The 22802-nt window shown below is 39.7% G+C and overlaps 1 protein-coding gene across 4 annotated transcripts in view; it reads left to right on the plus strand.

Annotated features, from left to right (window-relative positions):
• TYW1 (tRNA-yW synthesizing protein 1 homolog) overlaps window positions 1-22802 on the plus strand; it is a 222014-nt gene that overhangs the window by 8849 nt on the left and 190363 nt on the right. For 2 of the 4 annotated variants that reach the window (XM_060032201.1, XM_060032199.1), the window contains exons 5-7: window positions 605-799; window positions 2576-2863; window positions 9763-9885. In XM_060032201.1, the coding sequence (XP_059888184.1) occupies window positions 605-799; window positions 2576-2863; window positions 9763-9885 (606 nt within the window). Of the gene's footprint in view, window positions 1-604; window positions 811-2575; window positions 2864-9762; window positions 9886-22802 lie in introns of those variants that run through there. The other 2 variants (XM_060032200.1, XM_069541418.1) reach the window with 2 other exon arrangements.

Below are 22802 nucleotides of genomic sequence, written 5' to 3' on the forward strand. Positions count from 1 at the left end.
GTTGGAGTACAAGTGAGTGAGCTTGAATCTGCTCTAAATTATTTGTTAAAAATTATTAGCAAAAAAAAAAAAAAATTATTAGCAAGCTTGGATACTTAATTATTCGTAAGGGATTACTTATAACTCACCTCCTGACTTGGAACTGTGAAGATGCACTCGAGCAGATGAAATACTGTGGCTCACAGGACTGAAGATGTGTTTTGTTTCCCATGGAGATGATGGTGCCAAGTGTTAAGTCACTTTACATTTAACGTTTTATGGCTTTGATTTTTCAGGGCATTTTTTAGAGATCTTTCTGTATTTCTTCCTGACTGATTTGGCTTTTGTTTCCAATATGACAAGCAGGAGCTGATAGGAATTTATAGTCTGGGAAATGGGATGAAGTACATGGTGAAGGGCACCAGGAGGTGTGGTGGGCTTTCTCCCCTGTGCAGGGTCCTGGCCCTGTTTGCTTTCTCTTTTGAAAATAAGTAACATTTCTAAAAGCACTCTTTGTCTTTAGAGGTTAGTGTGATGTGAATGTCAGCATTTCAAAAAGGATTTTCTTCATTGAGATAACTTTATATCTTGGCTACTCTTCTGAAATAATGACTTTGTTGGTTAGGTTACCAGTAAAAATGTCTCTGCCTTCCTGGTTGCTACCTACACTGACGGTCGGCCGACTGAGAGCGCAGAGTGGTTCTGCAGGTGGCTAGAGGAAGCAGCCAATGACTTTCGATTTGGCAAAACGTACCTGAAGGGTGTGAGATACGCAGTGTTTGGCCTGGGAAATTCTGCATACGTGAGCCACTTCAACAAGGTAGGTACAAGGTAGGTACGTGTTGAATTGTAGGGATACATTCTCTTAAGTGAAAAAAAAAAAAAATCACCTACACAGGTACATATATGTGGGTGTATGTGAGACAATCTGTACTCTCTGGTACTTACTAATAAACTTTTTGTGTTATTCTTTTTATCGCTGGGAATTGCTACTGTATAGGAGGCTCTCAGTAAATTTTTATTGAATAAAATGAATGAAAATGCCTCCTGTTGTCTAGCGTCTTAGCGGCTTGTATTCATGGCCAGAGTCTAGCCTCCTGCCCCCAGGCAGGACCTTGTAGACGGAAGGTCCCTGATTCTTTGGACTTTCTCAACTACCTGTTCTGTTGTGGAATGACCTTTACTGCCCAAACTAATTCTTCACAAAGTTAACTTGTCTTTTAATCATTACTTTTCTTTTCTTTTTCTTCTTAAATTTTATTTATTTATTAGTTGTTTGTGCCGGGTCTTAGTTGTGGCAGGTGGGCTCCTTAGTTGTGGCACACGGGCTCCTTAGTTGTGGCAGGCAGGCTCCTTAGTTGCGGCATGCATGTGGGATCTCATCCCCGGACCAGGGATCGAACCTGGACCCCCTACATTGGGAGCATGGAGCCTTAACCACTGCGCCACCAGGGAAGTCCCTAATCATTACTTTGTAAAGTGATGAAATAGAAGAAAAACATTCACTGCCCTTTATGTAATAAAATATTAATTGTTTCTTTTGTTCTCCTGGATCCTTTTTTCTGAGTGAAATTAACTTGGCTCCTTTTCCTTTGCATTCTCTATACTTTAAAAAAGAAAAATGTGTGGGCTTCCCTGGTGGCACAGTGGTTGAGAGTCCGCCTGCCGATGCAGGGGACATGGGTTCGTGCCCCGGTCTGGGAGGATCCCACATGCCGCGGAGCGGCTGGGCCCGTGAGCCATGGCCGCTGAGCCTGCGCGTCTGGAGCCTGTGCTCCGCGACGGGAGAGGCCCGCCACCGAAAAAAAAAAGAAAAATGTGGAGGCTCTCAGTTTCTTAGTGGTTCTGAAAAGTGATCAGAATTTTTTTACGTGTACCTCTCCCCAGATGTGAGCCCAGCTCGGCTCACCTATTTTTGGTAGAACGTGAGGAAAGATGAAGGTGGAGATCTTTCTGTAAAAGTTGTTTTCATCCAGCTGTTCTATCAAGATGTGTATTCTCTGTGCCTGCCCCCCCCTCATATTTTCAAAGAAAGTAAACACAAGGTAAAATTCAGATATGTAAATATTTTGTTTACTGCCTTGCCACTTAGGAAGCCTGTTAAGTTTTTGAACTCTTAATTGTACTTCTTGATAACTCCTGTGCCTCAGCTTAAGTGCTTCATACTGTAATAAAATGCATCTCTGGCTTATGAAATCATGAGTCTTGCCAAATGGGCTCCGTTTGTACTTTGTTGTTTAATGGTCTTTGACCCCAGAGGCTTTATTTTAGAAGGAACTGATTTTGCTACTGAGTGATTTCATTCTGACCATGATTTAGAAGACTAGTTTTCAAATTCTTCATCAGGTACTAACCCTTAGTTTAACAAAATAATTTGTCGGTCCCTATATTTTAAAAAAAAAAAAAAAATCTTCCGCAGAATCTTACCTGAACGTATCAATGGCTGGAGGGCCTGAAGCCCTTTTGACTGGGCAGTTCCTTCTTCCTAGCAGCGGCCGGGAACAGGGCCCCAGTGGAACCCCAGGCTGTCGCAGAGCAGGCTGCCAGCCTCGGATCTGGAGGACTGTTGTAGCTCACCTGTCTCTTTCTCCTGCAGGTGGGGAAGGACGTGGACAAGTGGCTCTGGATGCTCGGCGCCCATCGCGTGATGTCCCGAGGGGAGGGTGACTGCAACGTGGTTAAAAGCAAACACGGCAGCATTGAGGCCGACTTCACAGCGTGGAAGGCTAGGTTCATCTCCCGGCTACAGGCGCTCTGTAAAGGAGAGAGAAAACCCTGTGGTGGCAACTGCAAGAAAGGCAAGTGCGAGTCTAATCAGCACGGCTCAGAGGCAATGGAGCCAGGGTCTCACGCTCAAGAGGGATTCCATCAGAGAGACGCTGAGGTACGGAGCCCACGTGTCCATGTCTCCCTGTTTTCCTCCTGCATTTGGAGGTGCTGAACCTTTCCTCTGTCCTGGGAAGCTCTTTCCTTGGCCTCTGGTTAGAAGGAAGAGCTGAAACTCATGTGGGGATGTTCTAGAGAGAGTGGGATCTTAGGATAAGCTATGTTGTGCTGGATGCTTTCCTAAATATGTTCTTTAATTGTTGCATTGCTGGAATCCAGTAGGTTTCTACCCCAGTTTGCAGGTTAGGAAACGGGTCTGGAGAAGTTGAATATGTCCCGGGCTGAGCTCATGTCTTTTTACCCCTAAACCACATATTCCTCCCAACCTCTTTTAACCTCCATTAATCACTCAAACTTGAAGGCTGCGAGTCATCCCAGATTCCTTTCTTTCATCCCTCACATTCTAAAAATTTCTCTTTCTTCAGATACCCCAGTTCCTTTGAAGCTCGTGTTACATCAGGCTATATCACTACTGTTGTTTTTGGGCCACCTGGTCGCTTGCATCATTTGGGAACAACTTGACATTCTGACTCCCTGTCTTTCTTGCCACCCTTGTTCCTGTCATTCCTCTTTGTGGCTGAGCCATCCACATAGATGATTTATCCTGTCCCTTTCCTGGCCTTCACACCCCCAGGAACCATTTTCTCCAGTGACCTCAGCCTCCCACTTCCGTGCTCACCTTTGACATTTCATGTCCCTATGACCTGAACTCTGAGCCCTCTCTGGTGCTCTTACTTTAAAGTTCTTTGGACCCCACGTTTTTTTCACAGGGTAGTGCTAACTGCTTACTTCACTTCTGTCTTTACCCAGTTTGAATTTTATACTCGTTCTCTTAAAAACATCTTCAATTCTCTTGCCATCCACTCCCTCTTCCAACCCAGTTGGCTAAGCCCCAAGCCAGGTTGGAACCTGTCTGCCTTCTCTTTGACCACAGATTGGTGACCACGGGCTCAGGTGTGCAGCCAGAACTGCCCCCAGTCTCCAGCATCCTCTCACTCTCTGAGACCACTGTTCAGTGCTCTTTTTCCCCCACCCCTTCCTCCAGCTCTCATAGGAAGCCGACAGAGAATTCTCTTAGAGCCTCCCCGCGCTGTCTACAAATCCTGCCATCTTTTCTGCCACAGAGACCAAGTATCTAGTTCCTGTCAAGCCCACTCTGTGCATGCTCTGGGATCAAGGACTTTGTTCCCTTTGTTCCTTCATATATTGTATGTCTCTCCCCTGCACTGTTAATCTCTCTCTCTCTCCTAGGTGGTCCCCAGAAATACATAAACGTGCTCTAAACACGTTTGTTTAAACACAGGAATCACCTGCGTTTAAACAAACACAGAAAGCAAATAAGAAACAAGCCTTTCCTTTGTTCTGTGCCTTTCAGCTGCTGTTTCATTTTTCTGCTCTTTTTCTAGCCAGTCTCTTTGCTTTCATTTGTTTATCTTCCCTCCAGTTGGCTCCTACTATTTTAAAAAACTTGAAAAAAATTTGAGGTAAAATTTGCAAAGCATAAAATTAACCATTTTAAAATACATACAATCTAGTGGTATTTAGTACATTCCCAATTTTGTGTAACCACTGCCTGTATCAAGTTCCAATACCTTTTCATCACCTCAAAAAAAACACTTACCCATTAAGCAGTCACTCTTCACTCCCTTTCCCTCAGCCCTGACAACCTCCACTTTGCTTTCTGTCTCTATGGATTTACTTATTCTGGTTGTTTTATACAAGTGGAATCATTAATATGTGACCTTTCTTGTCTGACTTCTTTCACTTAGCATAAAAGAGTTTCATCCATGTTGTAGCATGTGTCAGTACTTCATTCCTTTTTATGGCTGAATAATATTCCATTGAATGGAATTGTTGATCCATTTATCTGTTGATGAGAATTCTGGTTTTTTCTACCTTTTGGCTATTGTGAATAGTGCTGCAATGATATTCATGTACAGGTGTTTGTTTGAGTAACTTTTCAGTTCTTTTGGGTATATACCTAGGAGTGGATTGCTGGATCTTGTGGTAATTCTATGTTTAACTTTTTGAGGAACCACCAAGCTGTTTTCCCCAGTGGCTGCACCTTTTTTTTTTTTTTTTTTTTTGCCATACGCGGGCCTCTCACCGTTGTGGCCTCTCCCATTGCGGAGCACAGGCTCTGGACGCGCAGGCTCAGCGGCCATGGCTCACGGGCCCAGCCTCTCCGTGGCATGTGGGATCCTTCCAGACCGGGGCACGAACCCGTGTCCCCTACATTGGCAGGCGGACTCTCAACCACTGCGCCACCAGGGAAGCCCCAAGGCTGCACCTTTTTGCATTCCTACCAGCAATGTACAAGGCTTCCAATTTCTCCCCATCCTTGTCAACACTTTTTTTTTTTCTTAATTGTAGCCGTTCTAGTGAGTGTGAAGTGATGTCTCCTTGAGGGTTTTTTAATTTTTGTTTATTTTTTTAATTTTTAAAATTTTTATTGAAGTGTAGTTTATTTACAATTCTGTATTAGTTTCATGTGTACAGGAAAGTGATTCAGTTATATATGCACACACATATATTTATATATATAAAGGCATATGTGTATATACTTTTTCAGATTCTTTTCCACTTATAGTTATTACAAGATATTGAATATAGTTCTCTGTGCCATGCAGTAGGTCCTTTTTGTTTATCTCTTACCAGATATATAACTTGCAAATATTTCCTCCCATATAGACTTCCTTTTCACTTTCTTGGTCATGTTTTTTGATGCACTAAAGTTATTAATTTCCATGAAGATCAGTTTGTCCATATTTTCTTTTGTTGCTCATGCTGTAGGGGTCATATATATGAATCCATTGCCAAATCCAAGGTTATGAAGAGTTATTTCTATGTTTTCTTCTAAGAATATTATAGTTTTAGTTCTTATATTTAGGTCTTTGCTTCATTTTGAGTTAATGTTTGTGTATGGTGTGAGGTCAGGGTCCAGTTTTATTCTTTGGCATGTGTAGATCCATTTGTCCCAGCACCATTTGTTGAAAAGACGATTCTTTCTCGACTGAATGGATAGCACCCTTGTCAAAAGTCCATTGTCCACAGATGTGTGAGTTTATTTCTGGATTCTGTTCCACTCATCTGTATGTCTCTCCTTAGGTCAGTACCACACTGTAGATTTGTAGTTAAGTTTTGACATCAGGAGTCCTCCTACTTTGTTCTTTTTCAGTGTTGTTTTGGTTATTTTGGGTTCATTGCAATTCCATATGAATTTGAGAAGCAGTCTTTCCATTTCTGCAAAACACATTGTTGGGCTTTTGATAGGGACTGTATTGAGTTTGTAAATCACTTTGGATAGTATTGTCATCCTAACAGTATAAAGTCTTTCAGTCCTTAAACACGGGCTGTCTTTCCATTTATTTATGTGGTCTTTAGTTCCTTTCAGCAATATTTTGAGTTTTCAGTGTCCAAGTGTTTTACCTTGGTTAAATTTTTTCTTACGTATTTTATTCCATTAGAAGCTATTGAATTCCACAGTCATCAGAGAAGATACTTTGGTTGATTTTAATCTTGTTTTGTGGCCTAATGTATGGTCTGTCCTGGAAAATATTCCATGTGCACTTGAGAAAAATGTGTAGTCTCCTGTTTTTGGGTGGAATGTTCTCTATATATCTGTTAGGTCTAATGGATTATAGTGTTGTCCCAGTCCTCTATTTCCTTATTGATCTTCTATCCAGTTGTTCTATCCATTATTGAAAGTGGGGTATTGAAGTTTCCAACTGTTGTAGAATTATCTTTTCTCCCTTCAGTTTGTCAATTTTTACTTCATATGTTTTGGGCTCTGTTAGGTCCATATATGTTTATAATCATTAAGTCTTCTTGGTGGGTTAATACTTTTATCAATATATAATATCCTTTGTCTCTTGTAACAATTCTTGGCTTAAAGTCTATTTTGTCTGATGTTAGTATAGCTACCCTTGCTCTCTTTTGGTTATTATTTGCATGGCATATCTTTTTCTTTCTTTTTTTTATGTTTTTTTTTTTTTGGCCATGCCACGTGGCTTGCAGGATCTTAGTTCTCCAACCAGGGATCAAACCCAGGCCCCCTACAGTGGAAGCACAGAGTCCTAACCACTGGACCACCAGTGAATTCCCTGGAATATCTTTTTCTGTCCTTTGACTTTCAACCTGTTTTTATCTTTGTAGCTAATGTGAGTCTCTTGTAGACAAAGTGGAGTTGGTTCCCTTCCTTCTTCTTTGTTTTGATCCATTCTACTTGTCTCTGCCTTTTAATTGGAGAGTTTAACCCATTTTCACTTATAATAATTACTGATAAGCAAACGCTTCTGTCATTTAATTATACTTTCTATATATTTTACATCTTTTTGTTCCTTAATTTTTCCATTACTGCCGCCTTTTGTGTTTTATTGTTTTTTTTTGTGGTGTACCAATTTGATTCCTTTCTCATTTTCATTTCTGTACATTTTTAAGTTATGTTTTGGTAGTCACCCTGGGGATTGCAGTTAACCTCTTTGACTTACACCACTCTATTTGTATTAACATCACCTTTATATACAAAAACTGTGCTCCTATTCAGCTCTGTCACGTCCCCTCTATGTTATTGTTGTCACAAATTATGAGTTTACATGTTGTGTGCCCATTAACATGGATTTATAGTTAGTTATTTTATGCGTTTGTCTTTTAAATCATATAGGGAAAAAGGAATTATAATCAAAAATTACAGTAATACTGACTTTTATATTTAACCTATATACCTGACTTTAATTTTCCTTTTTCTTGGTTCCGTGTTTACTTGGTTTTTGTAAGCCTTTGGCTAATTTTCAGAGTTCTGACAAAATGACATCTGTTGGTTTTTGCTTAATTTTTAGGTGTGTCTGTGGGGGAACAAGCCCTTGGAGTTACCTACTCTGGCGTTTTTGCTGATACCACTCATAGTTTTTAACATTAAAAAAATTTAAGTCAAAAAATATTTTTAAAATCAAAAGTAACACTTGTACATATAAAACTTCAAATAGTACTTAGAGGCTTATAATTAAACACTGTACTTCCTTGTCTATTTCTATCTAATTCTTATTTTCCCAAGGCAGCCACTTTTAATTCTTTTACCTTTTTCATTTATATTCTTAAATAATAGTCCCTTCTTGCTATTGATGTTTTAAAAATTTCAAAATCATACACACACACACACACACACACACACACACACACACACAGCATCACTTCCCTTCCTCTTGTATGGTTGTATCACACTTTCTGGTTGAACCATTATTCATTGTCATTATTGTAACTGTGTACGTATTTGTGTATCTGCCCTATATACTAGATTATTATATTTTCATTCTTATACACTTATTCTCCTTAAGATTATTGCTGCATTTTTAAAAATAAATTTATTTATTTATATTGTATTTTTGGCTGCGTTGGGTCTTCGTTGCCACGCACAGGCTTTCTCTAGTTGTGGCGAGTGGGGGCTACTCTTCGTTGTGGTACATGGGCTTCTCATTGCGGTGGCTTCTCTTGTTATGGAGCACGGGCTCTAGGTGCACAGGCTTCAGTAGTTGTGGCACGCAGCCTCAGTAGTTGTGGCTCACGGGCTTTAGAGTGCAGGCTCAGTAGTTGTGGTGCACGGGCTTAGTTGCTCTGTGGCATGTGGGATCTTCCTGGACCAGGGCTTGAACCCGTGTCCCCTGCATTGGCAGGCGGCTTCTTAATCACTGTGCCACCAGGGAAGTCCCCTGTTGCTACATATGTTTTGATTTCTCTATAACCATCACTGATTCCAGAACTAACAGAACTGAAAGTTGTTTTTCAGTATTCTGTAGTTGTTATTGATTCTTGGTGGCTTCTCGTGTGCCCTCTCCTTCTGCTCCACTGTGGCGTGGCTGCCCTCTAAGCGTTGCTGCAGCTGAAGTCCTGTGTCTTCCAGCCACAGCCTTCCTCTCGCCAGCTTCTTGGGTTCCCTAATTCTTGTGTCTCATATCTTCTTATCTCTCTACTGACTTTTGTTTTTTGGAGCACATTCTCCAGTAGCTCTTTGAGAAAGGGTGTTTTAAAGGTGAATTTTCAGACTTTTCATATCTGTGAGTCTTTATCCCATCTTCACAGTTGATTGATACTTTGGCTGCGTATAGAATTCTAGATGGGAGTTATTTTCTTTCAGAAAATGGAATGCATGATCCATTGTCTTCTAGTTAGGAGTGGAACCCAAGTTTAATTTGGTTCTGAATTTGTATTATATAATCTTTCTTCACCCCTCCTAGAAACCTTAAAACCTCCAAATAAAATCCCTCTAACTATCTATTCTTTGCTCCGTTCTTTCCCCCAAATTCTGTGCGTGTTTTTCTTGCTTTCTCTGCCTGTACAGAACATTTTTTCTAGTTTATTTACACCAAGTATGCAGCCTTGTGGGTCCCCAGCTTTGACTCTTGTCTCCTGTGTGAGAATTTCCTCCTAGTATCATCCCTTCAACTTTACCTGCTCTTCCCTTGTCCTGTCCTGCTGTCAAAATAGGTTCTACAGATTCAGCAGATACTCTCAGCTCCATTTGTCACTTACCTCCTAGGATTCCCCTTTTTAGTTCATATTTGTCCTCTTTGGATTCCTTACGTTTTTGCCAACTCCATAATACGTTTAAAATTATGCTTTTAAAATGTAGGGACTTCCCTGGCAGTCCAGTGGTTAAGACTCCATGGTTCCACTGCAGCTTTGTAGCCATATTGTTTCTGTTGCAGCTATCAGCTCTGTCATATTATTAAGAAAGTAGCCATAGATAATGTATAAATGATGGGCTCCTTTAGATTTGGCCTGAGGCTGGCTGGCCTCTAGCCCAAAATATCTCAAGTCCATCCAGTGAACTTACAATCTGGGAATGAATATTAGACACTTTGCTACTTTGCACAGTGTATTTCTGAAGCATTGATGTTCCAGCAGGAAGAGCCCTTTGGGAGCACCAGTGAGGAAGAGTCTGGTACTGAGGACCATCAGAGTCTAAAATCTGTCATTGATGTTGAAGACCTCGGCAAGATTATGGATCGTATGAAGAAAGAAAAGGTACTGTAATTTTGGGAAATGGTGAGCTGGGATCCGACAGTTGGTTGACATCTAGCATCTGTATTGGTGCATAGTCCATCTGAGCTCATAATTGGACAGTTTTAGTTCTTTGCCTCCTGTTTTGAGAGTTTTATACTTTTTTTGGCCATTATAACATGAAAATCTTTCTCAGCCCTGTGGAAATGAGCCCGTAGTAGAATAGACATAACTGAGGAAAGGGTAGATGGTTAGAGGGACTTTCCTCAGTGTTGTGGCTGAAGATGACAGGCTGAGCAGCATGATAAGATTGGTGTTGATATTCCCAGTGGAACCCTCATGTAAAAGTGCTTCCCTGTCGTAGACCGAGTGGTGTTGCGCTTAGGGATGGCACGGTGGTCTGTGGGTGTTGAGGTCAGCTTAGGTGGAGGCCCTAGGAATCTAGGAAATGTTCATCTAGGTTGTCATTGTCTTAGTTACTCGAAGAGTAAGAGAATGTATGGTGTAGTAGGGTTTTATGCAGAGTCTAATGATCTAAAATTGAAATAACATTATATATACAATAATATAAAAATATAAAGTCTCAATTTATGTGTGAGTTTTGGGAAATGAGAATATCCTAAGGTAAAAATGTATCGATTGCATAAGTCTTAGAAACAAAAGAAGCAAACTGTGGAAGAATCCAGGAAAGCCTATGATAAAATTAACACAAACTCAAATGAAACAGTTCAGTAAGGCAGCAGGCCATAGTAAGGTAAAAAGTCAACGCCCTTTATATTCCCAGATAATAACCAGTTAGAAGCTGTGGTGGGAGAGGACCCCATTTACAGCAGCTACATAAAAAATAAGCACGCACATAGGGATACACTTCTGAAGAAATAATCTTAAATCTCTACGAGGAAGACTTTAAAACATTCCTGGAAGATCTAAAAGTGCCTTGAACAAATGAAAAGAGCTTCCTCGTTTTTAGATATGGTGATTCAGTATTGTAACGCTGTCAGTTCTTTTAATACATGCATTTGATGCAATCCCATTAAAATTCCAGTAAGGTATTTTTTTTTGGAGCTAGACTGGTTGATTCATGTGGAAAAATAAACATGCAAGGGTAGTTAGGGAAACTTTGGCAAAAGTCATGATGAGAAAGGCTCGCCCTACCAGGTATTTAAACTTACTACAAGGCATCTGTAACTGACACTGTTGTACTGGCTCCCGATGAGACAGACCAATGCAACAGAATAAAATTCCAGGAATAGATCCAAGAATATAGGGAATTTCATATATGATAAAGGTGGTGTCTCTTTTCCCCAGGGGGAAGATGTACTTTTAAGATAAATGATGTTGACAACTGGCTAGCTACTCGTGAAAAGATAAATTGGCTCTGAAGCTCATACATACATCAGGATAAACTCCAATCTGAGGTAGATCACCAATCAGAGATATAAATGTTGAAAAATACGTAAATAATAGAATTAGATGCATTATTTAAAACTTGAAAAAAGATTTTGTATATGATCTGAAATCTGGAAACAATAAAACATTGAATATCAGTGATTTTTTAAAAAATTCACATAACTATAGACAAAATCAAAAGACAAATGATAAAGTGAGGGAAAATATTTGCCCCTTATACTATAAAGAAGGAGTTAATTTTTCTACCATACATAGCACTCTTAAAAATTGAATGAAAAAAAAAAGACTTTAGTAGAAAAAAAATAGGAAAAACACATGAATAGGCGAGTCTCAGAAAAACCTCTACAAATAGACTTTAAACATATGAAGAAATCCTCAAATTCACTCGTAATAAAGGACATGCAAATTAAAACTACACTGATATACATTTCTCACCTAGAAAAATAGCAGAAATTCAAAAGTTGGACAATGCACAATTGGTGAGGCTCTGTGGAAACAGGCACCCATACCTTTCTGATGGGAGTCCAGAATGGTATACCCGTATGCAGGGGCTTTGGGCAGTCTTTACCAAATTCACACGCATTTACGCGTGATCCAGCAGGCCCAGATGTATAAATTTGCCTTGAAGATACATCTTCACAAATACAAAACAGCATCTGCACGAGGTTATACCTTGCAGCAAGTTTAACAAACAGCTATTGGATACTGGCTGAAAAAAGCATGATGTACCCACACAGTATAATACTGTTGTACAGCTGTGAAAAATAATAAAGTGGATCCATGTGCATTAATGTGATTTCCAGGTGGTATGATGTGGAGGCTGATACGAACTTAAGATTTTTAAAAATGTACGTTTATTGTCATGTTATATTTGCAAATTTATAATTTAAGTGTGTGTGTGTATAAATAATATTTTGTGGCTGTGTTTGTTGAAAGGACCTTTTCATGTTCTGACACTAACTAACACCCAGTTAATTCAAATGACCTGCAGTTCAATTCAGTTCTGGCACTACCTGGAGTTAGTGTCAGACCCCCCATAGTCCTGTGCAAGACTGTCTCCACTTCAGTGGTAGCTGTAAGTCTAAGGGTCCACTTGGACTTCCGACCAACTGGTCATAAGTATGGGGGTTCTCATGTCCGATCCCCTCACGTTCGATAATTTGCTAGGATGACTCAACTCACTGAAAGCACTGTATAAATCTCCCTTGATTTACAATGGTGTTATGTCCCAATCAACCCATTTTAAGTTGAAAATTTTGTAAGTCAAAAACATATTTAATACACCTAACCTATCAAACATCAAAGCTTAGCCTAACCTACCTTAAACATACTCAGAACACTTAAATTAGCCTACATTTGGGCAGAATCATCTAACATAAAGCCTGTTTTATAATGAAGTGTTGAATGTTTCATGTAATCTATTGAATAACGTACTGAAAGTGAAAGAGTGGTTATAGGGGTGCAGAATGGTTTTGCGTGTATTGGTTGTTTATGCTCCTTTGTGATTGTGTGACTGACTGGGAGCCTTGGCTTGCTGGCATCACAAGAGTGTATTGTACTGCATATGGGTAGCCTGGGAAAAGACCAACATTCAAAATTCGAAGTAAGGTGTCTACTAAATTTGTATCGCTTTCGCAACATCAAACCATTGTAAGTCAGGGACTTATGGTTACAGTTTTGTAGCGAAGGATACAAATCAGAAACCACCAAATGGAAAGGAAGCGTAGGGCAAGATCTGAGAGTGGAGGGTTGGGGAAGAGACCCAGAGTTTCTATGCCCCCTCATCGTGGAATCTGGGCACATCACCCTCCCACCCCATCCATGTGTTCACCACCTAGGAAGCTCTCCTGAGCTTTATTTTTTACTTTGTAAATTTATTTGTTTATTTATTTATTTTTGGCTGTGTCGAGTCTTCATTGCGGTGTGCGGGCTTCTCATTGCAGTGGCTTCTCTTGTTGCAGAGCACCGGCTCTAGGCGCGCGGGCTTCAGTAGTTGTGGCACGTGGGCTCAGTAGTGGCTTGTGGGCTCCAGAGCGCAGGCTCAGAAGTTGTGGTGCACAGGCTTAGTTGCTCCATAGCATGTGGGATCTTCCCGGACCAGGGCTCGAACCCATGTCCCTGTGTTGGCAGGTGGATTCTTAACCACTGCGCCACCAGGGAAGCCCTCTACTGAGCTTTAGCATCCAGAATTTTTATTGGGGTTTCATTATGTAGGCATGATTAATTAGATCATTGGCTAGGTGTTTGAACTCAATCTCCAGCCAGCCTCCCCTCCCCCTCATGTCTCTGGAGATCCAGCTGGCCCAAAGTTGCATTATGTGATTGTCTTCTGGTGACCAGCTCTTTTCCTGAAGCTATCTAGGGGCCCACTGTGAGTCACCTCGTTAGCATAACAAAGACACTTCTGTCTCTTTAGGAAATGCCAGGGTTTTTTGAAGCTCTGTGCCAGGAGCTAGGGACAAAGACCAGATGTATTCTTTATTGTGCCACAGACCTAGAAACAAACAGAGTAAGCCCTCAGATCTTGTTTTCTAAAATCATTACCCTACTAAAAGGAACTAGGGCTCCTTGAAGAAATGGCTGATTCCAGGGTTGGGGAAGGGAGTGTAGCAGATGAGCCTGGGATGTCTTGTTGAGTAGGTAGGTCCTCAGTGTCTAAAGGATATAGGAACCAGCTTGAGGAGTTTCTCACAGGCCAAATATGGGGCAGTTTGAACATCAAAAATCAACATAATGATGAACATAATGGATTATATTACATCAAATTAAAAAAAAATCAATCCTTGTGCTACTCAAAAAAAAAAAGGGAGGCACAGGAGGAAGTTTTTTTTTTGGACTTTTTCTTTTTAACATTTTTATTGGAATATAATTGCTTTACAATGGTGTGTTAGTTTCTGCTGTATAATAAAGTGAATCAGCTATACATATACATATGTCCCCATATCTCCTCCCTCTTGCATCTCCCTCCCACCCTCCCTATCACACCCCCTAGGTGGTCACAAAGCACCAAGCTGATCTCCCTGTGCTATGTGGCTGCTTCCCACTAGCTATCTGTTTTACATTTGGTAGTGTATAAAGTCCATGCCACTCTCTCACTTGTCCCAGGTTACCCTTCCCCCTCCCCGTGTGCTCAAGTCCATTCTCTATGTCTGTATCTTTATTCCTGTCCTGCCCCTAGGATTTTCAGAACCTTTTTTTTCTTTTTAGATTCCATATATATGTGTTAGCATACAGTATTTGTTTTTCTCTTTCTGACTTACTTCACTCTGTATGACAGTCTCTAGATCCATCCACATCTCAACAAATGACCCAATTTCATTCCTTTTTATGGCTGAGTAATATTCCATTGTATATATGTACCACATCTTCTTTATCCGTTCATCTGTCGATGGGCATATAGGTTGCTTCCATGACCTGGCTATTGTAAGTACTGCTGCAATGAACATTGGGGTGCATGTGTCTTCTTGAATTATGGTTTTCTCTGGGTATATGCCCAGTAGTGGGATTGCTGGATCATATGGTAGTTCTATTTTTAGTTTTTTAAGGAACCTCCATACTGTTCTCCATAGTGGCTGTATCAATTTACATTCCCACCCACAGTGCAAGAGGGTTCCCTTTTCTTCATACCCTCTCCAGCATTTGTTATTTGTAGGTTTTCTGATGATGCCCATTCTTACTGGTGTGAGGTGATACCTCATGGTAGTTTTGGTTTACATTTCTCTAATAATTAGCGATGTTGAGCAGCTTTTCATGTGCTTGGCCATCTGCATGTCTTCTTTGGAGAAATGTCTATTTAGATCTTCTGCCCATTTTTGGATTGGGTTATTTGTTTTTTTAATATTGAGCTGCATGACCTGTTTATATATTTTGGAGATTGATCCTTTGTCCGTTGATTCGTTTGTAAATATTTTCTCCCATTCTGAGGGTTGTCTTTTTGTCTTGTTTATGGTTTCCTTTGCTGTGCAAAAGTTTTGAAGTTTCATTAGGTCCCATTTGTTTATTTTCGTTTTTATTTCCATTACTCTAGGAGGTGGATCAAAAAAGATCTTGCTGTGAGTTATGTCAAAGAGTGTTCTTCCTATGTTTTCCTCTAAGAGGTTTATAGTGTCCGGTCTTACATTTAGGTCTCTAATCCATTTTGAGTTTCTTTTTGTGAGTGGTGTTAGGGAGTGTTCTAATTTCATTCTTTTACATGTAGCTGTCCAGTTTGCCCAGCACCACTTATTGAAGAGACTGTTTTTTCTCCAATGTATATCCTTGCCTCCTTTGTCATAGATTAGTTGACCATAGGTGCGTGGGTTTATCTCTGGGCTTTCTATCTTGTTCCATTGATCTATGTTTCTGTTTTTTGTGCCAGTACCAGATTGTCTTGATTACTGTAGCTTTATAATATAGTCTGAAGTCAGGGAGTCTCATTCCTCCAGCTCCGTTTTTTTCCCTCAAAACTGCTATGGCTATTCGGGGTCTTTTGTGTCTCCATACAGATTTTAAGGTTTTTTTGTTCTAGTTCCATAAAAAATGCCATTGGTAATTTGATAGGGATTGCATTGAATCTGTAGATTACTTTGGGTAGTAGAGTCATTTTCACAATGTTGATTCTTCCAATCCAAGAACATGGTATATCTCTCCATCTGTTTGTATCATCTTTAATTTCTTTCATCAGTGTCTTATAGTTTTCTGCATACAGGTCCTTTGTCTACCTAGGTAGGTTTATTCCTAGGTATTTTATTCTTTTAGTTGCAATGGTAAATGGGAGTGTTTCCTTAATTTCTCTTTCAGATTTTTCATCATTAGTGTATAGGAATGCAAGATATTTATGTGCATTAATTTTGTATCCTGCCACTTTACCAAATTCATTGATTAGCTCTAGTAGTTTTCTGGTGGCATCTTTAGGATTCTCTATGTATAGTATCATGTCATCTGCACACGGTGACAGTTTTACTTCTTCTTTTCCAATTTGTATTCCTTTTATTTCTTTTTCTTGTCTGATTGCCATGGCTAGGACTTCCAAAACGATGTTGAATAATAGTGGTGAGAGTGGACATCCTTGTCTCATTCCTGATCTTAGAGGAAATGCTTTCAGTTTTTCACCATTGAGAATGATGTTTGCTGTGGGTTTGTCATATATGGCCTTTATTATGTTGAGGTAGGCTCCCTCTGTGCCCACTCTCTGGAGAGTTTTTATCATAAATGGGTGTTGAATTTTGTCAAAAGCTTTTTCTGCATCTATGGAGATGATCATATGGTTTTTTTTTTTTTAAGATTTTTTTGATGTAGACCATTTTTTAAAAATAATTAATTAATTAATATTTAATTTTGGCTGTGTTGGGTCTTCGTTTCTGTGCAAGGGCTTTCTCCAGTTGTGGTGAGCGGGGGCCACTCTTCGTTGCGGTGCGCGGACCTCTCAATGTTGTGGGCTCTCCCGTTGTGGAGCACAGGCTCCAGATGCGCAGGCTCAGTAGTTGTGGCTCACGGGCCTAGTTGCTCCGCGGCATGTGGGATCTTCCCAGACCAGGGCTCGAGCCCGTGTCCCCTGCATTGGCAGGCAGATTCTTAACCACTGTGCCACCAGGGAAGCCCGATCATATTGTTTTTATTCTTCAATTTGTTAATATGGTGTATCACATTGATTGATTTGCGTATATTGAAGAATCCTTGCATCCCTGGGATGAATCCCACTTGATCATGGTGCATGATCGTTTTAATATGTTGTTGGATTCTGCTTGCTAGTATTTTATTAAGGATTTTTGCATCTGTATTCATCAGTGATATTGGTCTGTAATTTTCTTTTTTTGTAGTATCTTTACCTGGTTTTGCTATCAGGGTGATGGTGGCCTCATAGAATGAGTTTGGAAGTGTTTCTTCCTCTGCAATTTTTTGGAAGAGTTTGAGAAGGATGGGTGTTAGCTCTTCTCTAAATGTTTGATAGAATTCACCTGTGAAGCCATCTGGTACTGGACTTTTGTTTGTTGGAAGATTTTAAATCACAGTTTCAATTTCATTACTTGTGATTGGTCTGTTCATATTTTCTATTTCTTCCTGGTTCAGTCTTGGAAGGTTATACCTTTCTAAGAATTTGTCCATTTCTTCCAGGTTGTCCATTTTATTGGCGTAGAGTTGCTTGTAGTAGTCTCTTAGGATGCTTTGTATTTCTGTGGTGTCTGTTGTAACTTCTCCTTTTTCATTTCTAATTCTATTGATTTGAGTCCTCTCCCTCTTTTTCTTGATGAGTCTGGCTAATGTTTATCAATTTTGTTTATCTTCTCAAAGAACCAGCTTTTAGTTTTATTGATCTTTGCTATTGTTTTGTTTCTATTTCATTTATTTCTGCTCCGATCTTTATGATTTCTCTCCTTCTGCTAACTTTGGGTTGTGTTTGTTCTTCTTTCTCTAGTTCTTTTAGGTGTAAGGTTAGATTGTTTATTTGAGATTTTTCTTATTTCTTCAGGTAGGCTTGTATAGCTATAAACTTCCCTCTTAGAACTGCTTTTGCTGCATCCCATAGGTTTTGGATCGTCGTGTTTTCATTGTCATTTGTCTCTGGGTATTTTTTGATTTCCTCTTTGATTTCTTCAGTGATCTCTTGGTTATTTAGTAACGTATTGTTTCACCTCCATGTGTTTGTGGTGTTTACATTTTTTTCCCTGTAATTCATTTCTAATCTCATAGCATTGTGGTCGGAAAAGATGCTTGATATGATTTCAATTTTCTTAATTTTACTGAGGCTTGATTTGTGACCCAAGATATGAGCTATCCTGGAGAATGTTCCTTGCGCACTTGAGAAGAAAGTGTAATCTGCTGTTTTTGGATGGAATGTCCTATAAATATCAATTAAATCTATCTGGTCTGTTGTGTCATTCAAAGCTTCTGTTTCCTTATTTATTTTCATTTTTTATGATCTGTCCATTAGTGTAAGTAAGGTGTTAAAGTCCCCCACTATTATTGTGTTACTGTTGATTTCCTCTTTTATAGCTGTTAGCAGTTGCTTTATGTGTTGAGGTGCTCCTGTGTTGGGTGCATATATATTTATAATTGTTATATCTTCTTCTTGGATTGATCCCTTGATCATTATGTAGTGTCCTTCCGTGTCTCTTGTAAGGAGAAAGTCTTTACAGAAGGTTTACAGATTATAAATAAAGAGGGCATGATAGAATTAGAAAATTACCTGTTTGCAGTCCCTAGTGTAATAATTGATTTAAGCAAGGATTAGGTGAAATGTCTTTGAGCAACAGATATTGACATAGTCTCAAAACATCATGCCAGGAACTAAACCACTTAGACGTGCCAAAAATAAATAAATCAGTGTGGAAAAATAAATTCCCCGTAGATTATTTACTAAGCATAAAGGGAAAAATGTACGTTTACAAAGAATCAAATTTAGCATCATCATTTATGTTACAACTTGACCTTATGTACCTCCTGATATGATCTGTAGCAAGGTATATACGACATCATCTATGCAATTTTGTGTCAAAAAAGTTTAACCTGAATCTAATGGGGAAACAATCAGACAAATCCAGAATGTGGGACAGTCTAGGAGACAACAGGCCAGGCTCTTTAAAGAGTCTATGTTGTAGACAGTAACAGCAACAATAAAACTTGGGGTTGGTACTGTTCTAAGATTTTAAAAGACTAATGAAATATAAACAAATGCATTGTATAAACTTTGATCTTGAATCAAAGAGAAAAGGCCATTGTCTTGACATTGGGGACATTTGAATTGAATTTTCTATTGGGTAATATTAGATTTATGTTAATTTTTCTTATTGTAATAATGGTGTTGTAGTTCTATAGGTTCATATCTTTTTCTTGGAGCTGAATTTTGCAGTAATTTAAAGGTGAGGTGCTGTGGTGTCTGCAACATACTTTCAAGTGGTTTAGCAAAATTTTGTTTTTGTACATAACACACACATACATACATGTGCATAACGTGTGTGTGTGTGTGTTTATAGATAGATATTGATCAAGCAAAAGTAGTGAATCTAGGTGAAGGGAATGTGGGTCTTCATTGTACCTTTCAACTTTTCTGAAGTTTTCAAGATAAAGAGTGTCAGGGGAACTATTTTCCTATGCCCACAAAATAAAACAAAAAAAAAACTAGTATCAACTGGATTATGAATTATTTATGATATTGCCATATGAGAATATCTACCTTTTTTTTTTTTTTTTTTTTTTTTTTGTGGTTCGCGGGCCTCTCACTGTTGTGGCCTCTCCCGTTGCGGAGCACAGGTTCCGGACGCGCAGGCTCAGCGGCCATGGCTCATGGGCCCAGCTGCTCCGCGGCATGTGGGATCTTCCCAGACCGGGGCACGAACCCGCGTCCCCTGCATCGGCAGGCAGACTCTCAACCACTGCGCCACCAGGGAAGCCCCTCTACCATTTTTTGATAGGACTAGTTGGTGAATAACTAGTTTTGAATTATATAAAAGTCTTGAGTACTTACTATATCTGTAAAACATGAAGACCTTCTAATTTTACTCTGGGTAGACTCATACCATAGCAAATGGTAATTTAAGGAAACAAATTTAACGATTATTTATTTAATTTTTCCTAGTTAAAATTAAAAATTTTTTTCACTATAGGGACTTCCCTGGTGGTCCAGTGGTTAAGACGCTGTGCTTCCACTGCAGGGGGCGTGGGTTCGGTCCCTGGTCGGGGAACTAAGATCCCACAAGCTGAGTGGCTCAGCCAAAAAAAATTAAATTAAATAAAAAAAAATTTTTTTCACTATAAATTGACATACTTGTAATAATGAAAATTTGGAAAATAGAGAAAGGGCAAAAACCTACCAGTAATTCTGTCTCCTCATAAAAAATCGCTATTAATAATTAAATAAATACTGGAATATTTATTTAAATTTTATTTTATATGCACCTAAATTTCTATTTTTTAAAAAATTAATTAATTAATTTATGGCTGCATTGGGTCTTCGTTGCTGTGTGCAGGCTTTCTCTAGTTTCAGAGAGCACGGGCTACTCTTCGTTGTGGTGTGCGGTCTTCTCTTCGCGGTGGCTTCTCTTGTTGTGGAGCAGGGGCTCTAGGTGTATGGACTTCAGTAGTTGTGGCATGTGGGCTCAGTAGTTGTGGCTCGCTGGCTCTAGAGTGCAGGCTGAGTCGTTGTGGTGCACGGGCTTAGTTGCTTTGTGGCATGTGGGATCCTACTGGACCAGGGCTCAAACCCGTGTCCCCTGCATTGGCAGGCAGGTTCCTAACCACTGCGCCACCAAGGAAGTCCCTAAATCTCTATTTTATTATAAAAATATTTATCATATTCAGACAGTCTTTATAACCTTATTTTAAAAATCTTACAGAAAAATCTTTCTAAAGTAATAAATACTGGTATAGTCTATGTTACAGCAAGGATTACTTTTGGGAAATATTGTAAAAGCTGCTTTACTTTGAGTTTTACTGTCCTTTTTCAACCCGCATGGGAGGGAGACCCCTTCCCCTGTCTTGGGATGAAAACTCTGGTGGACTCCATGACTTTTCTGGTCATTTTTGGTCATAAAGTATGACAGGCACTTCAAGGTACAAAGTCTTAATTTGGCGGTAGAATGTCCAGTCCTATGTAATACTAAGTAATACTAAATAAACGCAGTCCAAGTTTCCAGTTTAATTCAGAGTGAAACTTCTCCCCTCCTTATTGTCTGCTCCCTGGCCTATTTGCTAGTAGCTATTTTATAATATCTCCTTAGGGTTTGGGGTGTGGATGGGGGAAGCAGGAGATAAAGAGAAGTGGGGAAGTTCTTACTTGGCACTGTCACAAGGGGACTTTGTGCTCTCTCGTTGTCAGGTGTTTAAACTTGGCTCTTCTTCCAGGCAGCGTGTTTAGCACTCCTTTGGAGACGTCGTCCGTGGCTGTCTCCACACCTGGCGCCTTGCACTGAGCACGTGTACTCTGAGAAGTGTGCTTCTGATGGTCCTCACTCCTTCCTCGGGGCCCTGTACCTCTGGTTTCCCCTCTTTTGAGGTCTTTCATCTGTTCTCTCTGGTTGCCCAGTGGGTCAGGATTGAAGATCTCCCCCACCCCTACCCTGCTCCCAAGGGAATGCTCCTTAGTTCTTTATTCTGGGAGCACAGGCTGGTTCCTCTCCAGCAACAGTGCTCACTTGCTAAAGCAACTAGTCAGGCCTTCTGCTCTCTGGATTTCCTGGGCAGGAGTCATTCACCAGTCTGAGTGCAGAGGATACATAGCGGCTTCTTTGAGGTTCCTGGGGTTTGAGGTGAGAACACAGCCCTCCACCCCCAAACACCTCTTCATTTGAGGCAGATGAAGGAGCTCAAAATACCTTTCTAATATTCTCTGAAGAAATCCTCAAAACTCCTCTCTTGTTATCTCCGTACTCTCTACCCTTTCATATCCTTGATGTCAGGGAGGCACTTTTCAAGTTCTTAAACTTGTTCTCAGATATTTCCTTTGAAAATTTAATTTTTTTTTTTTTCCAATTTATCTTTTGGCCGTGCTGCATGGCTTGTGGGATCTTAGTTCCCCGACCAGGGATCGAATCCATGTCCCCTGTATTGGAAGCGCAGAGTCTTAACCACTGGACCACCAGGGAAGTCCCATCCTTTGAAAATTTATAACTTGATCTGACCCTCTCTTTGGAGTTTCATTTAATTTAATACCCTGTTTACATATGTTTAAAAAACTCAAAGAATACAGTCCCCTGTCCCTATTCTTCTTAAATGTACTTTTCACAGCTCAGTGCAGTTTACACTTTGACACTATTCTTCCAGGTATTTTACTGCCTTTACAAACACACCTGCATTTTGGTATAACTTCGTTTTTTTGGCTACACAGAATAATTTTGTACTCCAAGTCTACAGACTACTTTTTTCCATTTAACATGGCAGGTTTCCAGTCCTGTGATAGAGATCTGCCTAATTAATTTTAATGTTTATGTAGTAGTCCACAATTATGTCCCATAGTTATTTGACTCTTGTTGATTAACATTTAGGTGTTTCCTGATTTCTATAATGAGCACTCTCTTTTTTTTTAAAAAAACCTATTTTAATTCCTGAATTGTACTTTTTTTTTTCTTTTTTCTTTTGGTTGTGCCACGTGGCTTGTGGGAGTTCCCTGACCAGGGATTGAACCTGGGCCCAGCAATTACAGCACTGAATCCTAACCACTAGGCCACCAGGTCCCTATAATGAACACTCTTGCTCTTATATTTTTCATGACTGATAAATTTATCTTGAGTAAATTTGTAAAATTGAAATTTCTGGATCAAAGAGAATTTTATAATTTTGATGATATTTCTAAATTGCCCTGTAAAAAACTGAAAACATTTTTATTTCTTCTTACTGCATAAGAGAGAGATGAGAATGCCTGTTTCTCTAAACCCTTGCCAACCCCCAGGTGTTCTCAATCTTTTAAATCTTACCAACCTGAAAGGTGAAAAATAATAACCTTAAAAAATAATAATTTGCATTTCTTTAATTTTGAGTGAGATTGAATGTATTTTTTTCCTGTGAAGCATCTCTTTCTGTCTGCCTGGAGTTAGACAGACTACAAAGTCTGAGGGCAC

Source organism: Delphinus delphis, chromosome 15 (genome assembly GCF_949987515.2).
Source record: "Delphinus delphis chromosome 15, mDelDel1.2, whole genome shotgun sequence".
Classification (NCBI taxonomy): Eukaryota; Metazoa; Chordata; class Mammalia; order Artiodactyla; family Delphinidae; genus Delphinus; species Delphinus delphis.